At 37.8% G+C, this 21,555-nt stretch overlaps 1 protein-coding gene across 18 annotated transcripts in view; it reads right to left on the reverse strand.

The window, feature by feature from the left end:
- adgrl2a (adhesion G protein-coupled receptor L2a) overlaps positions 1-21,555 on the reverse strand; it is a 113,475-nt gene that overhangs the window by 60,139 nt on the left and 31,781 nt on the right. For all 18 annotated transcript variants that reach the window (XM_088312509.1, XM_088312506.1, XM_088312503.1 and 15 more), the window contains one exon: positions 9,149-9,362. In XM_088312509.1, coding sequence (XP_088168635.1) covers positions 9,149-9,362 — 214 coding nt within the window. The remainder of the gene's footprint in view (positions 1-9,148; positions 9,363-21,555) is intronic.

Raw genomic sequence — 21,555 nt, forward strand, 5'->3', positions numbered from 1 at the left:
ATTTGAGATAATGCCTGTCATTGAAATTCTTAGCGGAAAAAGTTCCGGATTTCAGCCTGCCAGGGCACAGGTCTCAATGTGCACTCTAATTAAATACATGTACAATATGATTTCTGCGACTCTCTTTTGATCATCTGAGGCTATATACTAATTAATGATGTGCATAATGAATAGAAGGAAAGGCAGCATTATTTTTCATTAATAATTTGGTGTTCTTGCAACAAAGCATGCAATTATTAAATTAGGCTAAAGCAAAAAAAGGTGTATGGTCGGTCATTTAGTCAACAAATGTACTATTTCTCTTCTTCTCTACTAACTTTTAGTTACATTTTAAATACGGTTTAAGGCACATTTACACTCATTTCAGGCCACCGGGACATGGTTGATTGTGATACAACCCAAGAGGTTGGGATGGGTTAACGTGACTGGAAGTGATCGTCCTGAATGCCGAGTGAGAAACATTTGTCACAGAAACTTGAAGATGGTGCATAGTCGGGCAGAAAGTACCGTTTTTACATGATCATAAGGTGCACCGTATTAAAAGTTGCTATCTCGGTTACGGATGCCAGTCAGTCAAGCGGAGCGCTCATCAAAGTCACACATTTAGAGATTTTGGAACTCGATGCACACATAAAGGAGCGCCACATTACAAGGTGCCCCCCGATCATTTTGGGGAAAATTTAAGACTTTTAGGTGCGCGTTATAGTTGTAAAAATAAAAGATATGTATTTCCCAGCGTCTCACCTTCACTGGCCTTTAAGGCATCACTTCTAAAGAGTGTGTGGGAGACAGAGAGAGAGATCAAGAGTGAGAGAGAGAGAGAATTGTTTAGCTCAGAGCAGAGTTGTATGTGAATAACATACTGTTGCATTTTTTGGGGGGTACAAGAGATGGATTAGTACACTAATTGCTGAGCGGAAACTAATGTTATAAATTACAAATGAATAAATTAAGAAATAAATAAATACATAAATAAATACATAAAGTTATCAATATTGATAGTTTGTGATTATTTTGTTTCATGCAGTAAAATAAGCATGGCCAATGTATTCTTAGCTGATTAATTATAATAACCTACTGATTTTATTATTAACATTCACTGCCATTGACGGATATTGAAGTAAAAAACCACATTAATTTTAGCTCGGCTGGCAGTGGATGAGTTAAATATAAATTGTTTAATGTTAGCAATGCCCCTAGATACTGTTTACCTATTGGATGGTGAAGCACATATTAGGTTGCATGAGATTTGTCAAAGTCAGATAAAAGCATACCATTCCATATGAACTTTTTGCACATCTTTGCAATATGCATAGTGTACATTTTTTTATGTATTGTGCAGCCCTATTAAAAATGTAAAATGAGTTACCAGTTGTTTAAATCCCATGAAAACGTTCACTCTTTCCAGTGCGCACTGCTGACTAAGACTATGAGGAAGCACTAAACAAGCTGTAAGTGAGAGCACTGAAACGGCAAGTGCTTGAAATGTGTGGCCTTCAGCCTACACACAATTATTTATATTTGATTATTTTTGCTCAACATTTGCATTTTAGTTCTCAATTTCTGCAACATATGAAATGCAATTTTTGTGCTTGTTAACTATAGTCAACAGCCAGTTGTATGAGGCTTGTTTTTATCTACGATAAATGTAAACATGAAGTGAGAAAAGTCTTGAATGCCCAACTTTTCATTTCTACAAAATTCAACCGAAATGGCCACTCGTGGGACAATTTAATACAGTTCATGTGATTCATCTAGTTCTCATGTGAGGCAGGCATCTATTTTGGATACGGATAAGAGGCACCTTAATCGCTGAATCTCAGATGAGTTTCTTTCCCCGTGCTCAATTTTCCATCCCTCAAAAGTCTATAATATCTTAAGAGGCCATTTGGAAGTCACCAAGTAAGCAGTGATAAATAAAAAAACATTGCAGTGGAGCAAAATGAGAGAGAGGGACTTAAGTGAGGGGATTGTAACACAGAAAATGTCACAGTCTACTTCCTGGCGCTCCCAGTTTGAATTTCAATCAAATTAGCGTCTCTTCAACTCAAAGTGACCTGTCTCGCTTCATTTCAACTGAAATGCTGATGAGGTTCAAGGCATAATTATCAAAGCAGAGATCTCTCTCAAGGGGCTGTCCTGTTGATCGTAGGCAGGCCGTTGAAAAACAAAACCATTTGTAGGTCCACAGAATGGCAACACTAAAAAACAATTGTAAAGAAGATGCAAAATACACTTGCCTAGCTTGCAACATTCACCACCAGTATATGACCAGGCTACTTTCTAAGGGGCTGGACCAATCATGTTTCAGGAAATAGCCTATTATAAATTTAACCATTAGCATCCTGCTTGACTTGACTCAATATTCGGGTAAGACATTCCACAAACACGTAACTAGTGTCATGAGCTTGCGTTCATGTATATTTGCTGGTGATACCAAAGTTCAAAATAGTGACCAGCGTCTGACTCAAAGGGTATTGAATTCCAACCAAACAGCAACATTTGAACAACCAAATTTAGACAGGTCATATTTAGATGGGGGGGAAAAAAACTATTGATAGAGGCATGATTTTTATTGCAACATATATGATGTCAGTCGATGATGTTTACAGAATCCTCTTTAAATGCCATTTTTAATATAATTTAGACCCAAATAAATCTTTTCATGTAAAATTAAACAAGTCTGATAATATGGCTTTACACCCTATTATAACCAGAACTGTGGTTGCATTCAGATTTAACTAATCAGTCAAACTCATGTTAGAGTGCCTATGATTAACTCCACATGCATTTCAGGTGTTCTAGTAGGCTTTTCCTGGCGCACCTTACAGACCAATACTTGAGAGTACCTACAATTAGAAGAAGAGTACACAACAGAGTGAAGATAATCCTCACAGGCAAAAGATGACACAACAAAACTCTGCCTCCCTCCATAATTGATGAAAGGATGAGACAAAAACTGGTCAGGTGGGGTGCCAGGAGGCTGAAAGCAACATTTAACTTCTTGGCGATAATTGTATAAGTTATCACAAAAAGAACACCATCCCTACAGTGAAGCATGATAGTGGCAGGATCATATTATGGGGCGGTTATTTGTGAATTGAAAATGGGGCCTGAGTCAAGGTGGGGGGATTAGGAACAATTCCAAATACCAGTCAGTGGTTGCACTAAATATGAAGGAAACCACTCAGAGGAAGCATATTAGAACGTCGGAGCTTTATCTGGCATTTGAAACAGTGTCAGTTGTGTGCTGATGCGCATCATGAGTTTGGATGTGATTGGTGAATTCTGAACATAGCCGCATCTTAAGTTCTAAGCGCATGTATACATTTCGGTTGTTTATTGATATTTCCCCTCTTGAAAAGATTTTGATTTCTCCATGAGTTACTATAAGTTTGAAATTATTCATCTCTGTGTAATGTTTTGTAAGTTGAACACTGTTGGAATAAAAATGTGAAGTCAATAACTGACTCAATTTTTGCTGCCAAAAATGTGAGGCTGTTATGGATGTCACGTGTCAAGCATCTAAAATTTGTAAATATCACACAAGAGCGAAAGAAGTTCAACATCTGATGATAAAGAATGACGCTTGGAGTCTTCTTTAAGTCTGCTTATATCTCAAGACTTGTGAATATTCTCGTCATTTTCTTTTCTTAGCCATTTTACAGCTTTAGCTCCTCTTTTCAAATAAGCATTGCAAAAGTCAAAGAAAAAGCAAAACAAATTTTGTGTATCCAATTTTTTCTTTTTCAAATTCCATGGGTGCAGCTTCCATTTAGGGCCGCAGAGTACTTACTCGCTGAGTATAACACAAGCAAAGGAGGCATATGAACATTGCCACAGCCTAAACAATCTTACCAACATTAACATCCAATCAATGTCAATTAACATCCCTAATTAAATCTCCCCAACTTGTCTTGTGATTTATCACTAGCGAGCACATAAGTGAATACTTTCTATTAGTATTAGACCCATAAGAATCACTGATGAAGTAGCAGAAGCAGTTGCATGGCCCGTGGACTTGTGCACGCCCCACTGCAACAGCCCAGCTGCATGTGGATCTTTATGAAATGTTTATCTGCTGTGCTTTAAATAAAACCCTCGCCGTGCATGCGCGGGAGACGAACAAGGCGCTGTGCTGTCAGGCGGCAACAATGGAGCTCCTCAGAGAGCTGTGCGAGCACCACTGTCACTGATATAAATAGTGTGAGCACTATCACTTTGCCTCCACAACTGCCTTACACTGATTGACAAGAATAAAAAGAACATATCGATGATCACACCTTGGATTTTTTTCTTCATTTTTATTCCCCCCCCAGGACATTATTACCTTAAAAACATTCCATTTTTAAATCTATCAACATAATTAAAACAGCAAATGCGTCATTGTTGAATGTTCCTTTTCATGACAATTACCAACGATTTTCATCTCAGTACAGGCTGTATTGGTCTTACACACACTGATGAGGTTCACCTCATCTATTAGAGCGCTATCGGCATTGATCGGTTATGTGAATGATTTGCCCCTTGCAAAAAAAAAAAAAAAAACGAGGACCTGCTGGCATGGCGCGACTGGGCCGTGTTACATTGCACTGATCAATGCCCTTGCTATTGAAGACTTGCAGTGAAGCTCATTAGGCAAAAACAAATCAATCAATGGAAGCCACTTATTAGTATTATATTCCGTCAGATGTTTTAGTGTCAGGCTACTGCGAGTGTCAACCACCAAATAGCAGAAAGGAGATGGTTTCCTAAAAATAGATGGAAGGCTACTCACAGAGGTCAGTTCTGGCCGGTCGGCGTTTCATATCACGTGTGGCTAGAATTTATGTCAGAATTATTAGTTTCAATACTATCTAGAACTTTCTTGATCACACGTCTCCAAAATGCTGTATCTGCGGAGCCATTTAGAGATGGTTCTTATGGGAACTTTTCCTGCCCTAATTGTATTCCTCATCATCTGATTAGAGGTGATTAGATTTCCCCATTCTAATACTGGGACTGCTGCAAGAGTTGGAGGGAGATCTATCAAAGAAACCAGTGGGACTCAATAATGACTTGTCTTTAGGCTGTTCACACTCAATAGGTTTGGTTCACTTCAAAACAGACTATGGTGAGATTTCTCTGACAGTGGCTCATTTGGTCAAGTGTGAAAGCTGTCATGTCCAGGTGAGTAGCATGCAAGTGAACTCTGGAGTGGTTCGGTTTAAGTCATCTCAGGGCAGGCTGAACACGAAAAAATGTAATTCAAAACATACCATTATGCAAGGTTGCTCGGATATTTAAGGTTTTATGTCAGCTTGCCCGGTACCAAAATTCACCCAAAAAATTGATATTTGTAACTTGAGTGTAAACATATAGTTCAAGGTCCTCACCTGTTCATGGAAAGAATGGAAATAGCTCATTCAATACTGCGGAATTAAAAGCATCTCTTGCTCATGGACATGTCAAGACGAGCGAAGGAAAGATGAGAATACATTTGTAATCTACGGAGCCCCTTAGGGGACATGGAAGAGAAAAAAAATAATTTGCGTTCCCTCGCAAAATCTTTGCGTTCCCTTGCAAAGATTGCGTTCCCTTGCAAAGTTTGCGTTCCCTCGCAAACTTTGCGAGGGAATGCAATCTTTGCAAGGGAAATCAAAGATTTTGCGAGGGAAGTTTTTTTTTTTCTCTTCCGTGTCCCCTAAGGGGCTCCGTAGTAATCTTCCATTGCGCGATGGGTCAAACATCCCCAAAATTCAATTTGCTTTTTTTTTTTAAGATGATTTAATTTTCAATGATGGGTGTGTGGTTATGTGTGCAGTTTTTTTAATTCCTCACCCCAACACTTCTTTTAAATACTAAATACATAAATAGACAAACAATTTCAATAGTATTAATGATAATAGCAATACTCCAAGTAAAGCCCTACTTTGCATATACCATATTAATTATTTTAAATGGTACCCTTATGCAGCTTCTGCGAGAGATGTGTCCAGATTATCAGCCACCTGAGTCCACTAATTGCTTGCAGGTGAATGTTCTAATTGAGCCGAAGCAGTCCTAAGGCTATTTTCATTAAATCATTGTGCTCATGAATGCAATATGCCGGCCAATATGAGCGGCAAAATGATTTATCAAAAAATGGCTAAGCCTCATTCCGGTCCTCCTCGCTTCCCCGACACATTAGTGTGGAAAGTGTAGACATGAACAAAGATTTACACGTAGGTGCAAATGTGCTGCCACATGCTTACATCAATGTATGAAAAGGAATATCTTTCATAATGCATGTTAGAAAATATGATAGACCACCGGTGTTAAACTCAAGGCCCGGGGGCCAGATCCGGCCCACCACATCATTTTATGTGGCCCGCGAAGGCAAATCATGCACGACTTAATTTTTCTTGCAAAAATACCAAAATTGCAAATTGTTGTTGATTTTAAAAACGTTCAAATCTTGCAAGCTTTTTTTCTTTGTGACCAATAACACTTTTAAAATGAATTGAATGATAGTTAAAAAAACAGCACTTTGAAAAACTAGGTATCTATCAGTTTGTTGTGTATATGTAATAATAATAATAATATGATGATGATGATTTATATGGGTTCAATGTCATAATGACCCACCGAGCGAAACCAAAACTATGATGTGGCCCGCGAGAAAAATGAGTTTGACACCCTTGTTACGAGAAAAATGAGTTTGACACCCCTGTTATAGACTGTGACCTTGTGGCTGTGATTCTATATTCACTGTGTTGCTGATCAGTCGTTAGTTCCGTTGGTTCATTACACTTGACATTTTAGATTATATGTCAATTAACTCATAAATCATAATTAAATTTGGTCTTATTGTGATTTCACTGGATTGTTTTACTAACGGTAGAGTTTTTGCATTGCTGCCACCAAGACTGCTTTTAGAAATATAATGGATTAAGAAAAAAAAAAAAGAGTCTGATGAATAATAGCGTAGACTCTTCAGTGATGAAATATCTTGCAAGAACTTGCACATGTTCAAGTAACGTTGGAAATGTGATATTGATGGAATTTAGTGTCGTTCATTTTTGGGCAATGCATTGGGATTTGATAAAAACTTCTCTGAGGTTCTTTCTGCAGTTTTCCAAAAAGAGCATAAACATTCAAATCCTGCAGTGGGACTTAAACACTGAAAATAACTTTAACATTACGAAGGCCTCTGGCACTCTCAGGAAGTGCATTCAACCTGATCCTTAGTCTTTTGAAGATACGGGCCGAAAATATTTCAGCAATACTGTTCCACTTTTGTTACACAGCCAGCTCCTGCTGGGTAGGATTTGTGCTTCACTGTGCTATTTTCTTGTCCGAGCGAGGTTGAGCTTTGCGTAATGCGCAGGGCCACAAGCAGGGAGCAGACAGGCTATACCCTTTCAAGACGGACTATGTGAGTCAGCTATCTGACTTCATCAAACAGGACTTGACAATAAGCCTCCTGCATACAAGGGATCTGCTGTTTTATTTCAGTATTTTGTGTCTTCTTCATTTCCCAAAGCGGCTGACCAAAGTTGCTGACGTTCTTCTACCATCCAGTGTCTCTCAGTGGCATTCATATGTCATTCTATCCATTGCACTTTGCCTCTGACGGCATCCAAGCGTGACAACTGCGCTCATGTTTAAGGGGTCACATTTACAGAAATGGCAATGGAACCCTACAGGAGTTGTAAGTGAACATACATGAACACATGTAGACTTCGGCAGTAAATCATCCACAATATGGAGAGCAGAACCAATAGTTGGAGCTGGCCCCAAAATCTCTGTTTTATCCAATCATGCTTGGTGCACGACAGCGCAGTCAAGCTGGAAACAGATAAACAACCTCCCCAAACTTAAATTTGTTCAAATAAAAAAATAATTCAACGGTGCAATAGAGCTGCAGCGGATTGAAATAGACTTTGAATTATTGCATATTATAAAGGTGTAGGATTTAAGTTAATATTTGAACATTAGCTCTTCTATTAAAGATGCTGCATGTTATTTCAACTGTCTGCTTCAAACATGTTTGACAATTAGCCAAGTGAGCCGAATTAAAGGGAAATTGCTTCACATTGTTGTCACATGTTATAAAGCAAGCCACGTTTTTCATGCTGTACTGTTTGTAGAATAAGAACGCTCTTTCAAATGATGAAAATATGAAATGGTCCAATAAACTGTAAAAGAAATGTAAAAAAGAAAACATCATCATCTTCAAAATATGTGGGCCATGTCCATTCAAAGAATAACCATTCCGTCTGAAGCCAACATGATCCCCTGATCTCAACCCCATCAAGAAAATGTGCGGCATCAGATCTGCATCTATCAGATGCTTTAAATACATAAATGTATCAAACCAAACTTTTTAAACACATTGTAAACACAAACTAATTGCAAGCATAAATTCTACAGACAGGATTTCACGCGCCTTTTTTATATGTTTGTGAATGCAGTAAACCACAATGTAAAACTTAAAGTCTATATCTTACTGAGTGACAAAATTGTGTGTAATGTTGATTTTTCAGCAGTGTTCGTTCCAGGTTGTAAAGACGTTCACCAGACATTTGCAAACAGTTTTAATGGTCACAAACTGTTTTTTTTCTTGTCACCAAGATATTTTGAACATATTCTAAATTTTGAAGGAACCCTGATCGATCATGTTTAAAAAAAAAACAGTCTGTGTGAAGTGCATTGACTAGTAGGAAATAGAACAACTGCATTTTCCGGATAATAATAATCTCACAACAAGTGGTGTTTTGCGTCAAAACAAAGAAATGTGTGTGTCTTTCTTCATGCATACTGGTACAAAATTACAGTATGCAAGGACTGTTTGTTATCACTGAGAGTAAGTTTCACTAATAAGAAAATCTCAAGCTAACAGTCCTGATGAAATTTCCTTTGCCTGTTCCTGTTGATGGGATAGCACTGGCTGTTTTTTTTCACCCCGACTCTACAGCTAAACGGAGTTAGTCTATTTTGGATGGAGTCGATCAATCGGCAGGCAACCGTGTTAAAGATTTTCCTCCGAAGGCGAGAGAAGCAGTGGGAAGGCAAAAGGGGCAAAACACAAAAAAGAAACAGTTGACAGCAATCCACAGTGTTTTGCTGTGGGGCAATCGACATAAACTGTAATTTCTAAAAAACAGATTTGAAGGGGAAAGTGTACCTCTGTGACATGATCTTGTATGCTTCTGGAAGATAGCAGTTGATGTTCTCCATTTGGAAAGGGTCAGCATCGCAGATCTTGTCATCTGTTCGCCCATAGTTGGCGCTTTCGATCGTTATGACATCACTTCCTGGACAGCGCAGATCGATGGGGTAACCCTCACAAGACAGCTCTCGCCGTACTAAGCCAAATGGCAGGGCAGCCCGACTGAACCCTGAGGGGGTGGAAAGAGAGTGTTATCAGTGGGAATCAATGCGGAGCGGGTCGACATTGACAAACACTATACAGTATGAAGGTGATGGATGTGAACAAAGGAAACATCTTTGAACTATTTACTCTTGTTCTGATAAAATACAATACATTTTTGCATTTGACAGTGACAATCTGATGTGTACCTCAAACAATCTAATGACTTCCAATATGACAGCCGTATTAAATATAATGTAAGTAATAACGGCCACTTTCTTATTTCTAAAATGTGTTGTTGTAGCTTAAACTAAAAGAAAAATTACAAACTCAAAATGAATGAATAAAAAAAAAAGCACTCACTTTAAGTGTGTTAATCATTCATGGGCTTAACTATATTCCACCCTAGTCAGCTAACAGATCTGTACATTGTACGCAAGCCCTAACAGAACATGTATTTGAAAAAAAAAATCTATATTTTTTTTCCCAACACTGTCTTGATGGCTGTTGTATGTCGCCAGTTTCATCACATTACAAAAAACAATGAGCATTTTTTTAAGAAAGCAAAGATAACTGAAATCACCTACAAGCAAATGCAATTTAATTCACTTTGCAAGAAGGAGTATCCAAATCAGTATCAAAGGTGGTTGTACAAGCATGGGCTGGGAGTAAAAAAAAAAATTTAAATCACTATCAAGCAATAAAAAGTCCAGCTGAAAGTGAACATAAAGAAACAAACGGTCCCAAATACAGAACATTTTTGGTTACTCATGCCTGACCATGTCGTCAAGTATTACAGCACAGTGATATAAAGCTTAACCAAATTGCCAGCTGCTCCTCTGTTCAAAACCACAAGCAGCACTGAATCATCATATCCCATTTTCAAGCATCTGTTACCTTTTTTTGTCCCTTAAATGCCAGTGTGCGAGCTATATTCCAGAGCTGCGCGCCCTCTAATGAGGTTTTTGTGGCTGGGTTACATGCACTTGTTTTGCTGTATTTCATTGGCACCTGTACAAATGAGACCAATCCATACTTGCATTTGCGTGTGATTACAACGCACTTTTTGCGGCAGCAGTTGCCTTAACTACGGACTTCAGGCCTACTAAAAGCGCTCGGAACGGCTCAGTTTATTTTACCCTATTGGCTACTTCATCAATTAAGAACAAATACAATTATCTTTGTCTGATTAAATGCTATACTACAATGGGAGGGGATTAAGCTGCTGAATTGTGGCCCTCACCCGAAAATGCTACCGTGGTATTTTATAAAGGAAGATAAATGTCACTTTATATAGGCTGATCCTCCATTTGTGCACCAATCAGGTGAAAGCTCTTCTTCTAAAGGTGCTTAGTGTGGTGTAGAGCTCAGAGTAAACAAAGGATATATTTGTATGGAGGAGGGCAGCTGCCACAGCCTAGCTAACCTCTGTATAAGACTTCATTTGTTTAGGGGCATCCAATCAAGGAAGGATCTTTTCTTCCTCTTCTGGCTCTCTCTAGAGGAAATCGTGTGTAATGTGACCCGAAGCGTTGAAACATTGATGCATTTCAGACATATTTGATTTTTTTTTAACCCTTTTCTTGTTGAGGTCAAAAAACGAAACGCTTCAGGTGTTAAACAATTTGTCACTGTACATGTCGGCTCGTGACAAACATCGCATGTGAGGGGGTGGGAAAATAAAAACATGGCATGGTAGGAGCAGTTGTTGACAGTCGATCGTGACTTCAGGCCAACATGGTTAAAAGCAAACTGTAATGTGTAAAAGCAATGTAGAACATCTGTCAATGCCGCATCTTTTCACAAAAAAACATCCTAAATGATGGCATCATGCCTGCTGCTAACATCACAAACACTGTTAGAGCTTGCAAATTAATTGTCTTTGAATTTGAATGAGACAAAGTTCATAATCTTTGCCGCCAGTCAAATTAAGCTCCCGATTATTGTCAAATCTATTGAAACAGAAAAAGTAAATTGAATTAAATTTCTTGTCGTTGTTACAGTTGCAAAATTATGTTGGAAATAAAAAATAAAAAATGTGAAAGTAAAATATCTAAAACAATAGGTATCTTTTAGAAAATCAAGGACCTTCATTATTCATATTATATTGTTCATTAATACAGCCATACCTGACCTATTGCGTGGTGATATGGGGATATGCATAAAAGAAAATACACAGCCTATCTATAAACTTGAAAAAAAGCTATACGAATTATCAACCATTCAAGTTATCTAGAACCAACCAATACATTATTTATCAAATTAAAACCACTTAAATTTCACAACTTAGTCGAATTTAAAACCCGCCAAATAATATAAAGCAATCAAAAACCAACTGGGCCACTGTATTCAGAAACAATTAAAAATTAAAGAGGGTTGCTGTTATAACCTAAGGGGAACAAGTGACTTTAAAACATTCAAAATAAGAACTAACATAAAGCAAATGCGTGTCTCCATTAAAGGTGTAAATCTATGGAATAATTATGATAATGAATTGAGAAGGTGTGAATCACTTGTGGTGTTCAAAAGGTTGAAAAATAGTGTGACAAAATGATATAAATAAAGTGTAAATATGAATAACATATACATACACATTTAGTGATCACGTGAAGCCAGGCGCGGAAGTATATTTTCTATTATGGCAATTTGATATGTGAGCTAAGGGGTAGGTCTAGATAAGTATTGCACATCTTCCCACTCCCTTTGAACAAGTAAACCAAATTGATCTATAACATCTACTTATTTGCTTTTTCTTCCATTTTTTTTATCTTAAATCAATGAATCAATCAAGATTGAATTTAAATTAAAGATTTTTTTTCAGCGAATATACTTAAGCGTATACTATAAGGGGGTTGCACGTCCTACTTTCTACGCCAAATTTAACTCCTCTTTGTGGTTATTCAGTGCAAGTGATTAAGGTTCTATTGCACATGTGCAAGAAACTTTGAGTTTGATCTCAAGCTTGGCAACCAAACCCACTGGTGCTCAATGTGAAGCACTTGCTGTTAAAATACTTAAATCACTCGAGAGCCTTTGAAAATTCTGTTTCTGGTTTTATTATTTCAGACTCATGTAGTCATTGTGCTTAAGTAGGAAAACAGACTAGAGCTTTAGCTGACACCTACGAACACTATACTACTCTCACTCATGTATTCCGGGAATGGTGATGTAGTTCCGACCATGCAGATGACAGGCCCTGTAATAATGCTTGATTATTGAGTCAAAATCCAGACATTGGATGAAATGGTATGTCCCAGAAATGCACTTAATTCTTTAGCTGTCTCAGTGCATTATTGTCCAAAAGCTGCTCTCCATTGATTAGATCAAATGCTGTATTACTTTTCCAAGCCTATTGTTGGATGACACAAGCGGGATAACGAAAAGCCAGCAGACCAGGAACTCAACAGGACAGCGAACACAACACAACTAGCGTTGCACTCAATTGCGTGCAGAACAATTTGGATCAAAACTTTAAGTATTCAGTGAATACGAAACCACAAACTGTTTTATGTCTTCCGTAGTCACAATACTGACCAGATAGCTGCAATATGTGTTGTCACATTTTATGATTCAAGTTAAAGCAGTTATTAAGTTAAGGTGTAGCTGGAACAAATTATTTAATTCCCATTAATTCTAATGGATTTCATTGTTACTATGGCAACTATGGCTGTTCTACTTTCTAATACACAATCGTTGCGGCAAAACTTGGTTTGTGATTTTTTTTTTTTCTAATTCTCATCAAGAGTGAATCGCATGAAAACTATTTCTTAAAAGTGAAAGTAACATTTGTCAAACTGCAAAGTATTTTATTCCCCAAAATATATCATTCCTAACTATCCTAGTGTACTTGCGCCATCCATATTATCATATCTTTGTTTTTAAACACAGAAAAAACTAAGACAGCACAGCACCATCTGACTAGCATATTCATGAATCGCAATTAAAAGAGGATAATTTGATCACTGTGTGTGATCACACTAAATCCAAACTAAATCCAACACTTACTGTTTCATTTAATGAAATTATTTCATTATGCAAATGAGCCATACAAGTAAGAGTTATTTTGCACGTGGAATCATAAACACAATTAATTTGCTCAATGAGATGAAAATGATTTACTCTCCAGATGTTGACAGTAAGTCAAGCAAGGAGTATCAAGAAACTGTAGTTGATGATCAACTTTTGACATGTCTGACCACTCTGTATCCAGACGGATCTGAATCTTTCATCAAGAATTTGTGACTTGACCTGCGTTTAAAGATACACGCTACACCTCTTGTTTTAAGACTGTACAGCAGCAAGCAAAACTGTTGAGAAAAGAGGCAAGCCTATCAGTCGAACCGAACTAAATGCATGTATAAAACCGAAAAAAGAAATCTAATGCATATTCAGTAGCATATTAGGTAGAAAGCACAGTGCTGTGACCATGGCAACGTGGTGCAGCGGAGAGATAACCGGCCTGATCCTTATCGTGGTCTTGCCGACATGCTTCCTAATCAGACATTCTGGTCAATCCAACCATCCCAGCACTTGAAAAGCATTTGAGCCTCTCTCCGTTAGACACAGACAGGTGACAAATTAAAGGAAGAGAAAACACTACATGAACACGTCAGATGCCCACAACAGCTCTGATGTGCCTTGCAAATCAATTGTCATGAGTGTTGATTATGTTAATGGTGACTTGGTAAGGACTCCAAAATATTGCATATGGACATGTATTGTCGTAAGTGCATTTATGAGTAATGTTTAAGCAATCTAAACCATCGTCGTCTATGATCATCTCCAAATTAAGATTATTCTGCCTTGGTGGAGGTCTGCTCTCTTCTTGAGTAGCATTGTAGTTTACAATGTGACAACTCAACCTTTAGACATCTCCTTATCGCTCATGTTGTTATAACATGCTGGTAATTGACTTCGATTGCTGCAAAGGACCTCTATTTCCATGGGTTATAGCACTTTATTACACCAATGAGGAGCCTCTATTTAAAGCTTCCTAGGCTGGCATTTATTACCGTGTGTAACCTTTGCAATGACATTAGACCAACACAGAATAGGCATCTTAGGAACTGTGAGAATTTCCCATATGTAAGACAAAGCCATTACGCACACCCTCTTTAGTGCAATAATATAATAATGATTTTTTTTTTTTTTTTGCAGATGAGCCAAATCAATTGGAAAGTGACCATCTGGTAGGATATGAGTGTCACTGAAGCAGGGGTAATGAGCAAAGTGCCTTCTCATTTTATAGGAATAGGGAGTCATTAGGGTCTTCATCAGCCATGTAGAAACCTTAAACCTTGTACTTTCACGGAATAAGTCATTATCATTGCATATACCGTACCTGTACCAAGGGCAATCAGAATACTAAAACGTCTTCTGTGCCTCAAGTGAAAACGAATAAAAACAATCTGCATTATTTACACAACAATGATAATTTTGAGCCTAGAATCACAAATGTTTGAAAATATAACAAAGTGGAAGTTTTAGAAAACAATGCTGGTGTATCAAGTGCTGAAAACAAACGCGTTATTCAGAGTGGTGAGTTTGGTAAGTAAAAAAAAAAAAAGGTGGACAGTGTTCTTGGAGCAAAGTTTATATTTAATACACCTTTACTGCATCTAGCAGAGTTCAAATTAAATAGTAAAATTATACATGCAGTGATAAAGTGCGTTCAAAGTAGTTCACATAACTCTCAGCAAAAGTCACAGCAGTTTCTTGACTCTGTTGATTGGCAAACACAACAGGGATCATTTTTTAAAATATTCTCTGAATTTCACAACAATGTGAAAAGAAAAACAAAATCTCATTTTTACTTACATGTGGTCAACAAATATACCCAAAGCAGCACACAAAAAAATATATGCAACTATCCAGCTTCTTATTCTGACTTCCTTCAACCCAGTGAAGGTTTTCTTATTAAAATGACCCTTTGTAACTTGAGTAACCCATGCTTCCAGACAGAGTCGAGGGGCTAAGGCTGATCAAAAGGCCTATTCAGCCCCTTTACCCTTGCCATTACTGTGACCAGCGCACAAAGGTCTTCAGATTATTTTGATGGGAAACCAGATAATTTTTCAGTCCAGAGTGTGACACAGACGCTGCTGATGCTTGTCGTTTTCAGTTAGCGTAGATCTTTGATTTTCCATTCCGGCGAGGACGAAAGAGCTGCTTTTAAAAGAGCAAGCTTATCTTTGGCCAGCTATTATTTGGCTCTCTTGAGCCTACAAGGTCTCCTGCTTGGGTTGGATTTGATGTAAAAGAATAATGTGGCCCACGGCATTAGTGAGGGAACTACAGTAAACACAGCTTGAGTCCACCAAGTTCTGCCACCCCAGGCCTTTCTCTATGGTACAAGTAAAGGACACCCACCAGGGAAAAAAAACCTTCAAGTTAAGGCTCTTCCCACAGAGCTGACTCTATAATCCACAGATATCCTTTACAACAACAGAAGTTAGGTCCACCCAGGGGTGAAGAAACCAAACATTTCATATAACCCGCAAACAGCAGGATATGAAGTGGGGCGCTTACGCGATTGTGGAGAAAGAATTGTTACATTGGTATGAAACGTATTCTCTTGACATTCTTTTTGGACAATTTATTGTGTGACGGAGGAAGGGCAAAGACTACTTACAATGAATGATATTGTTTGTTCACAATTATTCTTTTGAACCCTAGTAGTGCCATTGTTTCACAGTTGCGAAAGAACAAAGCTTGTTAATTTGTGACAGATGAGCCTCACTTTTCCCAGCTTTAAGACACAATAATACTAAAATATTGGACTTTTTACTGCATATTTCTTCAGACATGCTGAAAGTCATTTTCACACTGAGATTGACAATATGACGTTAACGTGATTGGTTAGTGTAGATTAAATTCGTACCATATTCCAAATTTATAGTGTCTACCAAAAATAATGCGCACAATGTGGTACCCCAACGTCACTTAAAAAAAAAATAACGGCGATATCGCAATATGAGAATTGCCACAATATCATCATTCTTGTGTAACGATATTAAAATCAGCACATCACCGTGAAAAAAACAACAAAGAATAATACTTTTCGGCCGCTTCAGTTGAGTGGCCAAACCAGGTTCTTTGGCACTGCTGTTTTCATGTCCAAAAACACAATTCTGTACATTTTTTTTAAGATCATGAGCTTTTTTTTAAAAAATAATACAGTTACTTTTTATACAGCATTGTAAGCTTTCATATATATATATATATATATATATATATATATATATATATATATATATATATATATATATATATATATATAATATAATATAATATTGGGATAACAAAGGAGAGCCGGCACATTTTAAACTATCACACTAGATGCCAAAACCTATTGCAGAACAAAACCACAAAGTGTGATGTCTTGGTGCCATCAAAGTCTCTCAAAAGATCCAATTTATTAAAGCAAATCAAAATTAGAGTTAAGTCAGGGATCAAAACATTTGATATTTATTTCTCTATCAAGGTGTTACACTAGAGTAGATTTGTTATGGGAGCTAAATAACATATGATATTTGGATACTGGTTTTAATAGGAAATGTTCAGGTTAAAAAAAAACACTCTTGCAAAGGGTGAGAGGGAAAAGCATGATGATCATTGATCGTGGAAGACGACGAGGCAAAGAGCAGCAAGGAAACAAGTGTTTGAACCTCATTTATATTCCCTACCATCCAACTCCCTCCAGTTCATTTACATCTCTGCTACTTCCATAGCAACAGCAGGGGGGTTATCAAGAGCATCTTTGATATAAGTACATGACTGCAAAATAGATGCTGTCATTTCTGTGCAAGCACACGCTGTTAGTGTTAAGGTGAGCTTCTTTACCAAAAAAATGAATCCTGTTGGGTGCTTCTTATCAACTACTTCCCCATCCAGCACTTGAGGGGAAAACCGCCTACGTTGGCTATGCTATTAGCTACATCTGACCTCCGTTTTAAGTATAAAATGTTTTTAGGTAAAGTGGTCCTTCACAGAGACATCAAGGTTTCTTTTTTTTCATACAAATATAATCTAGTAACTACTTAATTAATCCTACAGCAAATTCTGTTTCTGAAGTCTTGCTCGCAATAGAAATAGAATGCAATGAAAATACGCAGCCGGGTGAAATACCATGTACACTTATATGTAAATCAACCTTTAGGCCTAATTAAGCTCAATGGGGCCCATCAAGGTCATAAATCCCCCCTTTTTTCATAATGCATTATTGACTTCCCATCATCAGCACATGTCGGCTGGCTGCACTCACACAAGCACACACTGTCATCTCACCGTCTAATATCGGATCGCCCTGGGGCCAGCCAGTGTGTGTGTGTGGGTGTGCGTGAGCGTGGGTGTGCGTGCGTGTGAGAGAGAGATAGAAAGGTTGAGTGCTTTTTAGGCCATAGAAAAAAAAAGCAAGGACATGTTCTTGTAATGAAATGGTTGCAATGACCAAATATGTCACTATGTGACACGAGACTATCCAACCAGTACGTTTTAGATATAATTTTACACTTTTTTTTTTCAAGCTGTGGTCCCTGTTAGAAGCGGCATTGGCCATGTATATTCATAATATGATATAATAAGTTTAAATTATTATTTCATTTTTAGTGTTGTTTTCCTGTTTTAAGTATTTTTGCATGTTGTTTTTTTTTCAGTAGAAATTATAACAGAAAATTGCACATTTGACATTTTCTGGACTTTATATCTTGATCAAGCCATTCCTTGTTACAGCTCCAGGTGTTGTGGAATGCGCGGTCCAAATAAAGTTGTATTGTACTCAATTGTAGAAGGACTTAACCTGAGGCAAAAATAATGTGTGCTGTACAGTAAAATGATCAAAGATGACTGATCAATTCATGTGGATAAAAACATGTTGATTTCATTGCATTTATTAAATCTGTACAAGCGCAATCGGGACAGTGTCAGTAAAATTTGGTTACCTGACACAATCACATAGTGGCCCCGAGCCATTGTTAATGTAGAACCAAGAAAACAACAACAAGAAAATGTAATACAAATTTATGGAGCCAATAGCCGTTTTTTGCATTAATTTGGAAAAAGGGCCAATTGTATGTTTGTTTCTGTTTCACTTGCACTTGTAGAAGTGAAGTGAACCAATGGATCATTCTTGTATTAAACAGTTCCTTCAAAGATCACTCCAGTTTTCAGTGAGAGCAGGCACTTTTGACCTCATTATGCCGCCTGATCGCTAACAATATTTCACTTTATATTAAGTAAGTTTAAATGCGATAAGGATGTCAGCCATATTTTCTTTGAAAGACCTTTCAAATTGGATTCGCGATGTGTTTGCCAGCTCACTGCCACTGTTTCCATTACAAATGATGAAAAAATAGACTCATATTCGTCGAGCGGCTCGGACTCCGTTCGCTCTCTGCTCCAATGAAGCGTTTGATGCTCCTTGATTCAATAAGGAAACATTTCCCAGTGGGTCACCAGTGGCGGCACACACAAATGAGAGAGGTCCACCTGCTTGGTTTGCATTCCCCGAGTACGCTTCCTCAAGTAGGACCACAATGCTTGTTTCCTTAGATGAGACTCCAATCACGTGTGGACGCATTTGTTCCACATTATTCAGCTTGTGTTTCGACTGACTGACATTGAAGTCCGCTGACCAGCAAAGACGCCGATGTTACCACATCTGATTCAACTTTATTTTGGTCTAGACTACACAAACAAGCTGCCTCTGCGTTTGGATAGGTTGTTATATTGAAGAATTCAAATTTATTTTTCACTTTTGGGCTTTTTTGTAATGATACAGCTGTCCGTACAACATTGCAAAATAGCGCACCAATGACATCAATTTAAAATCATTGAACCTCAAATATTTCATCACGTTCCTTCAAGGGAAAGGTGACTTTATTACACTGGCTTCTATGGATCAACGACCTGTCTAATGTGTCAAAAATCCCGCAGTGTCTGTTTTTTTTTTTTCTTTTTTTTTTTTTTATGGTCACATTCATTATAAATATTCAAAAGGAGGTCCTCTCTGTCATTAAAAATGCTTATATTTTTATTAAATTAATTTGAGATTGCGTGTAGTTCTAAAACTAGCACCAGCAAACAGGACAAAAGTCGAAACGATCAATTTGTCTGAACTCAACTCAGCTCATCGTTATGTATATGCCCATTGTTAGAAAGTAGAGTAATTTAATACCTTTCAATACTATAAAAGTCTAACTCTTGGCACCCAAAATAGTCTTAAAAATGACAAATGATCACAGTGACAATAAATTCTCTTGGATAGACAATGACATCTATAAACAAGTGGACATTACATGGAGTGTAAAGTCTGATCCATGTCCGGACAATATTGAAATACTCTGGTTCTGAGAGATCAGGTTTGGAGGGGATTAAATCTTCTGACTAGCATTTTCGGTCTTGCAACTGTTTCCTACCATCACCCTGTCACACCAAGGAAACCTTGATGTTCCCAAATGATTTATGTGATGGCGCTCTTGATTTCGTGCTATTGTTTAAATCAAACACATTTCTGGATTTTTAAAGTGGTATGCAAAACATCCGATCATTTTAAATTGCGATAAAGCAACACGAATGAATAACAATCCCGCCAAAAAGAGCCAGTCTTAGCATGGACATTTATCTTACTTAATTAAAAATGACTTACTCTATTGCTATTGATTTGTAATGTTTCCACATGGGAAACCTTGGATTGCTGTTTTCTTCAGGCAATAGTTTACTTTAGGGTCTTAAGAAAAGAAAGCCAAGCCCTTGACATATGGACACACTTAGGGGTCATAATGACTCACAAGGTCAAATGCTGAGTCACACGGGGTCAAGACGTAGTGATCTGTCACAGGACAAATGGTCTGGGCTGACAAGTTAAAGCTGACAGCAAGTAAACCAGCAATTCACGACCTCGTTGTCTAAATAGTGACTTTTGAAAATGGGATAATGAGCTAAAATAACTTTGCTTTCCCAGAAAGCCTATGTTCACTTTCATTATGACCAATGTTCGGGTTCATGTGGTTTAATAACTCGTAATAGTATTAGTACACTTACACTATAAATTGTGTTGTAATAATTGACTAAATGACTTGATCAATTGCGTCACGTTAATTATTTTGAAGCAATTGAGGTCAAACTTGAGAAAACTACTTAGTATAGATGCAACCAGCAGTGGTGCTTTTGAATCAGCCTCAACAAGTTTGCTGTCCAAAGAAGGCAACATGACAAGGATGGAAAGATGAGATACCTCACTGCAGACCTCTTCTATGACCCAACTACTTCAAGCAGCATCAATCTGCTCAAGATGACACTGGCATCGAAATTGGAGTTCAGAGCATTCAGGGCAAGATTCTCAGATCCCATTACAAAATGTTGTACTTGAATGAAAGTTCATGACCTCGTGTAGAGTATTTCTGCCCGATGTACATTGCAAACATGCTCATTCTAGCGTCTGTGAACAGCTTTTGAATGGAAGTTCATTTTTTCTAACGAGTGCCAGGTTTTTTTTAGTCTTCCAGGAGAAAACCCCGCTACACACAGTATTCGAGCCTTCACTTGCAGGGGAATAAACACCTTATTTGGCAAAGCAAGCCAGAGAGACTCACGCACGGCCGTATGTGTCATCAAATTGGAAAGCAAGCTTGGAAGGAGAAAAACAACCTGTGGTGGTTACTCGTGATGGGAACATGAAGCTTCAAGGCGGTTCATGAACCAGTTGTTGTATTGTTTAACTCCTCTGTTCAACGTAGGACTGAAAGCACACCGTCTTGCCATTTCTTAAAGAGGAGGCAAAAAAATATTAAAACTGGTTCAGGAAGCATCTAGAAACTTCATTTTCCCATCACTAGTCGTTAACTCACTCTGTAAATCTGTACTGATTGTTGACAAATAGTAAGGATAGTTAGTTTGTTAGTCCCTGGAAGGCATGACACAACCTCTACCCGATCAGTTTTGAGTGGTGGATGGGTCATGGTGTTCGTGGACTGTTTTACGGTAGCCTGAAGACAAAAGGGCTAGTTAGTGTGTGTGACAGCTCATGCCCTACTGCAATTCGTACTTACACAGACTACAGTTATTTATTCCTCATTTTAAAAAAGGGCATGGGAGCAACACATTTTTTTTTTCTCATGACATTGTAGGGTGAAACTTAAAGCTGTCTACTAGTGTAGACGGAATGGGTGGCAACAATAGAAAAATGATTTTGAGGATAACGGCTCGTTGTAATGCATTGAAAA

This window comes from Idiotropiscis lumnitzeri, chromosome 13 (assembly GCF_059441095.1).
Source record: "Idiotropiscis lumnitzeri isolate Australia: NSW breed Sydney's pygmy pipehorse chromosome 13, RoL_Ilum_1.0, whole genome shotgun sequence".
NCBI lineage: Eukaryota > Metazoa > Chordata > Actinopteri > Syngnathiformes > Syngnathidae > Idiotropiscis > Idiotropiscis lumnitzeri.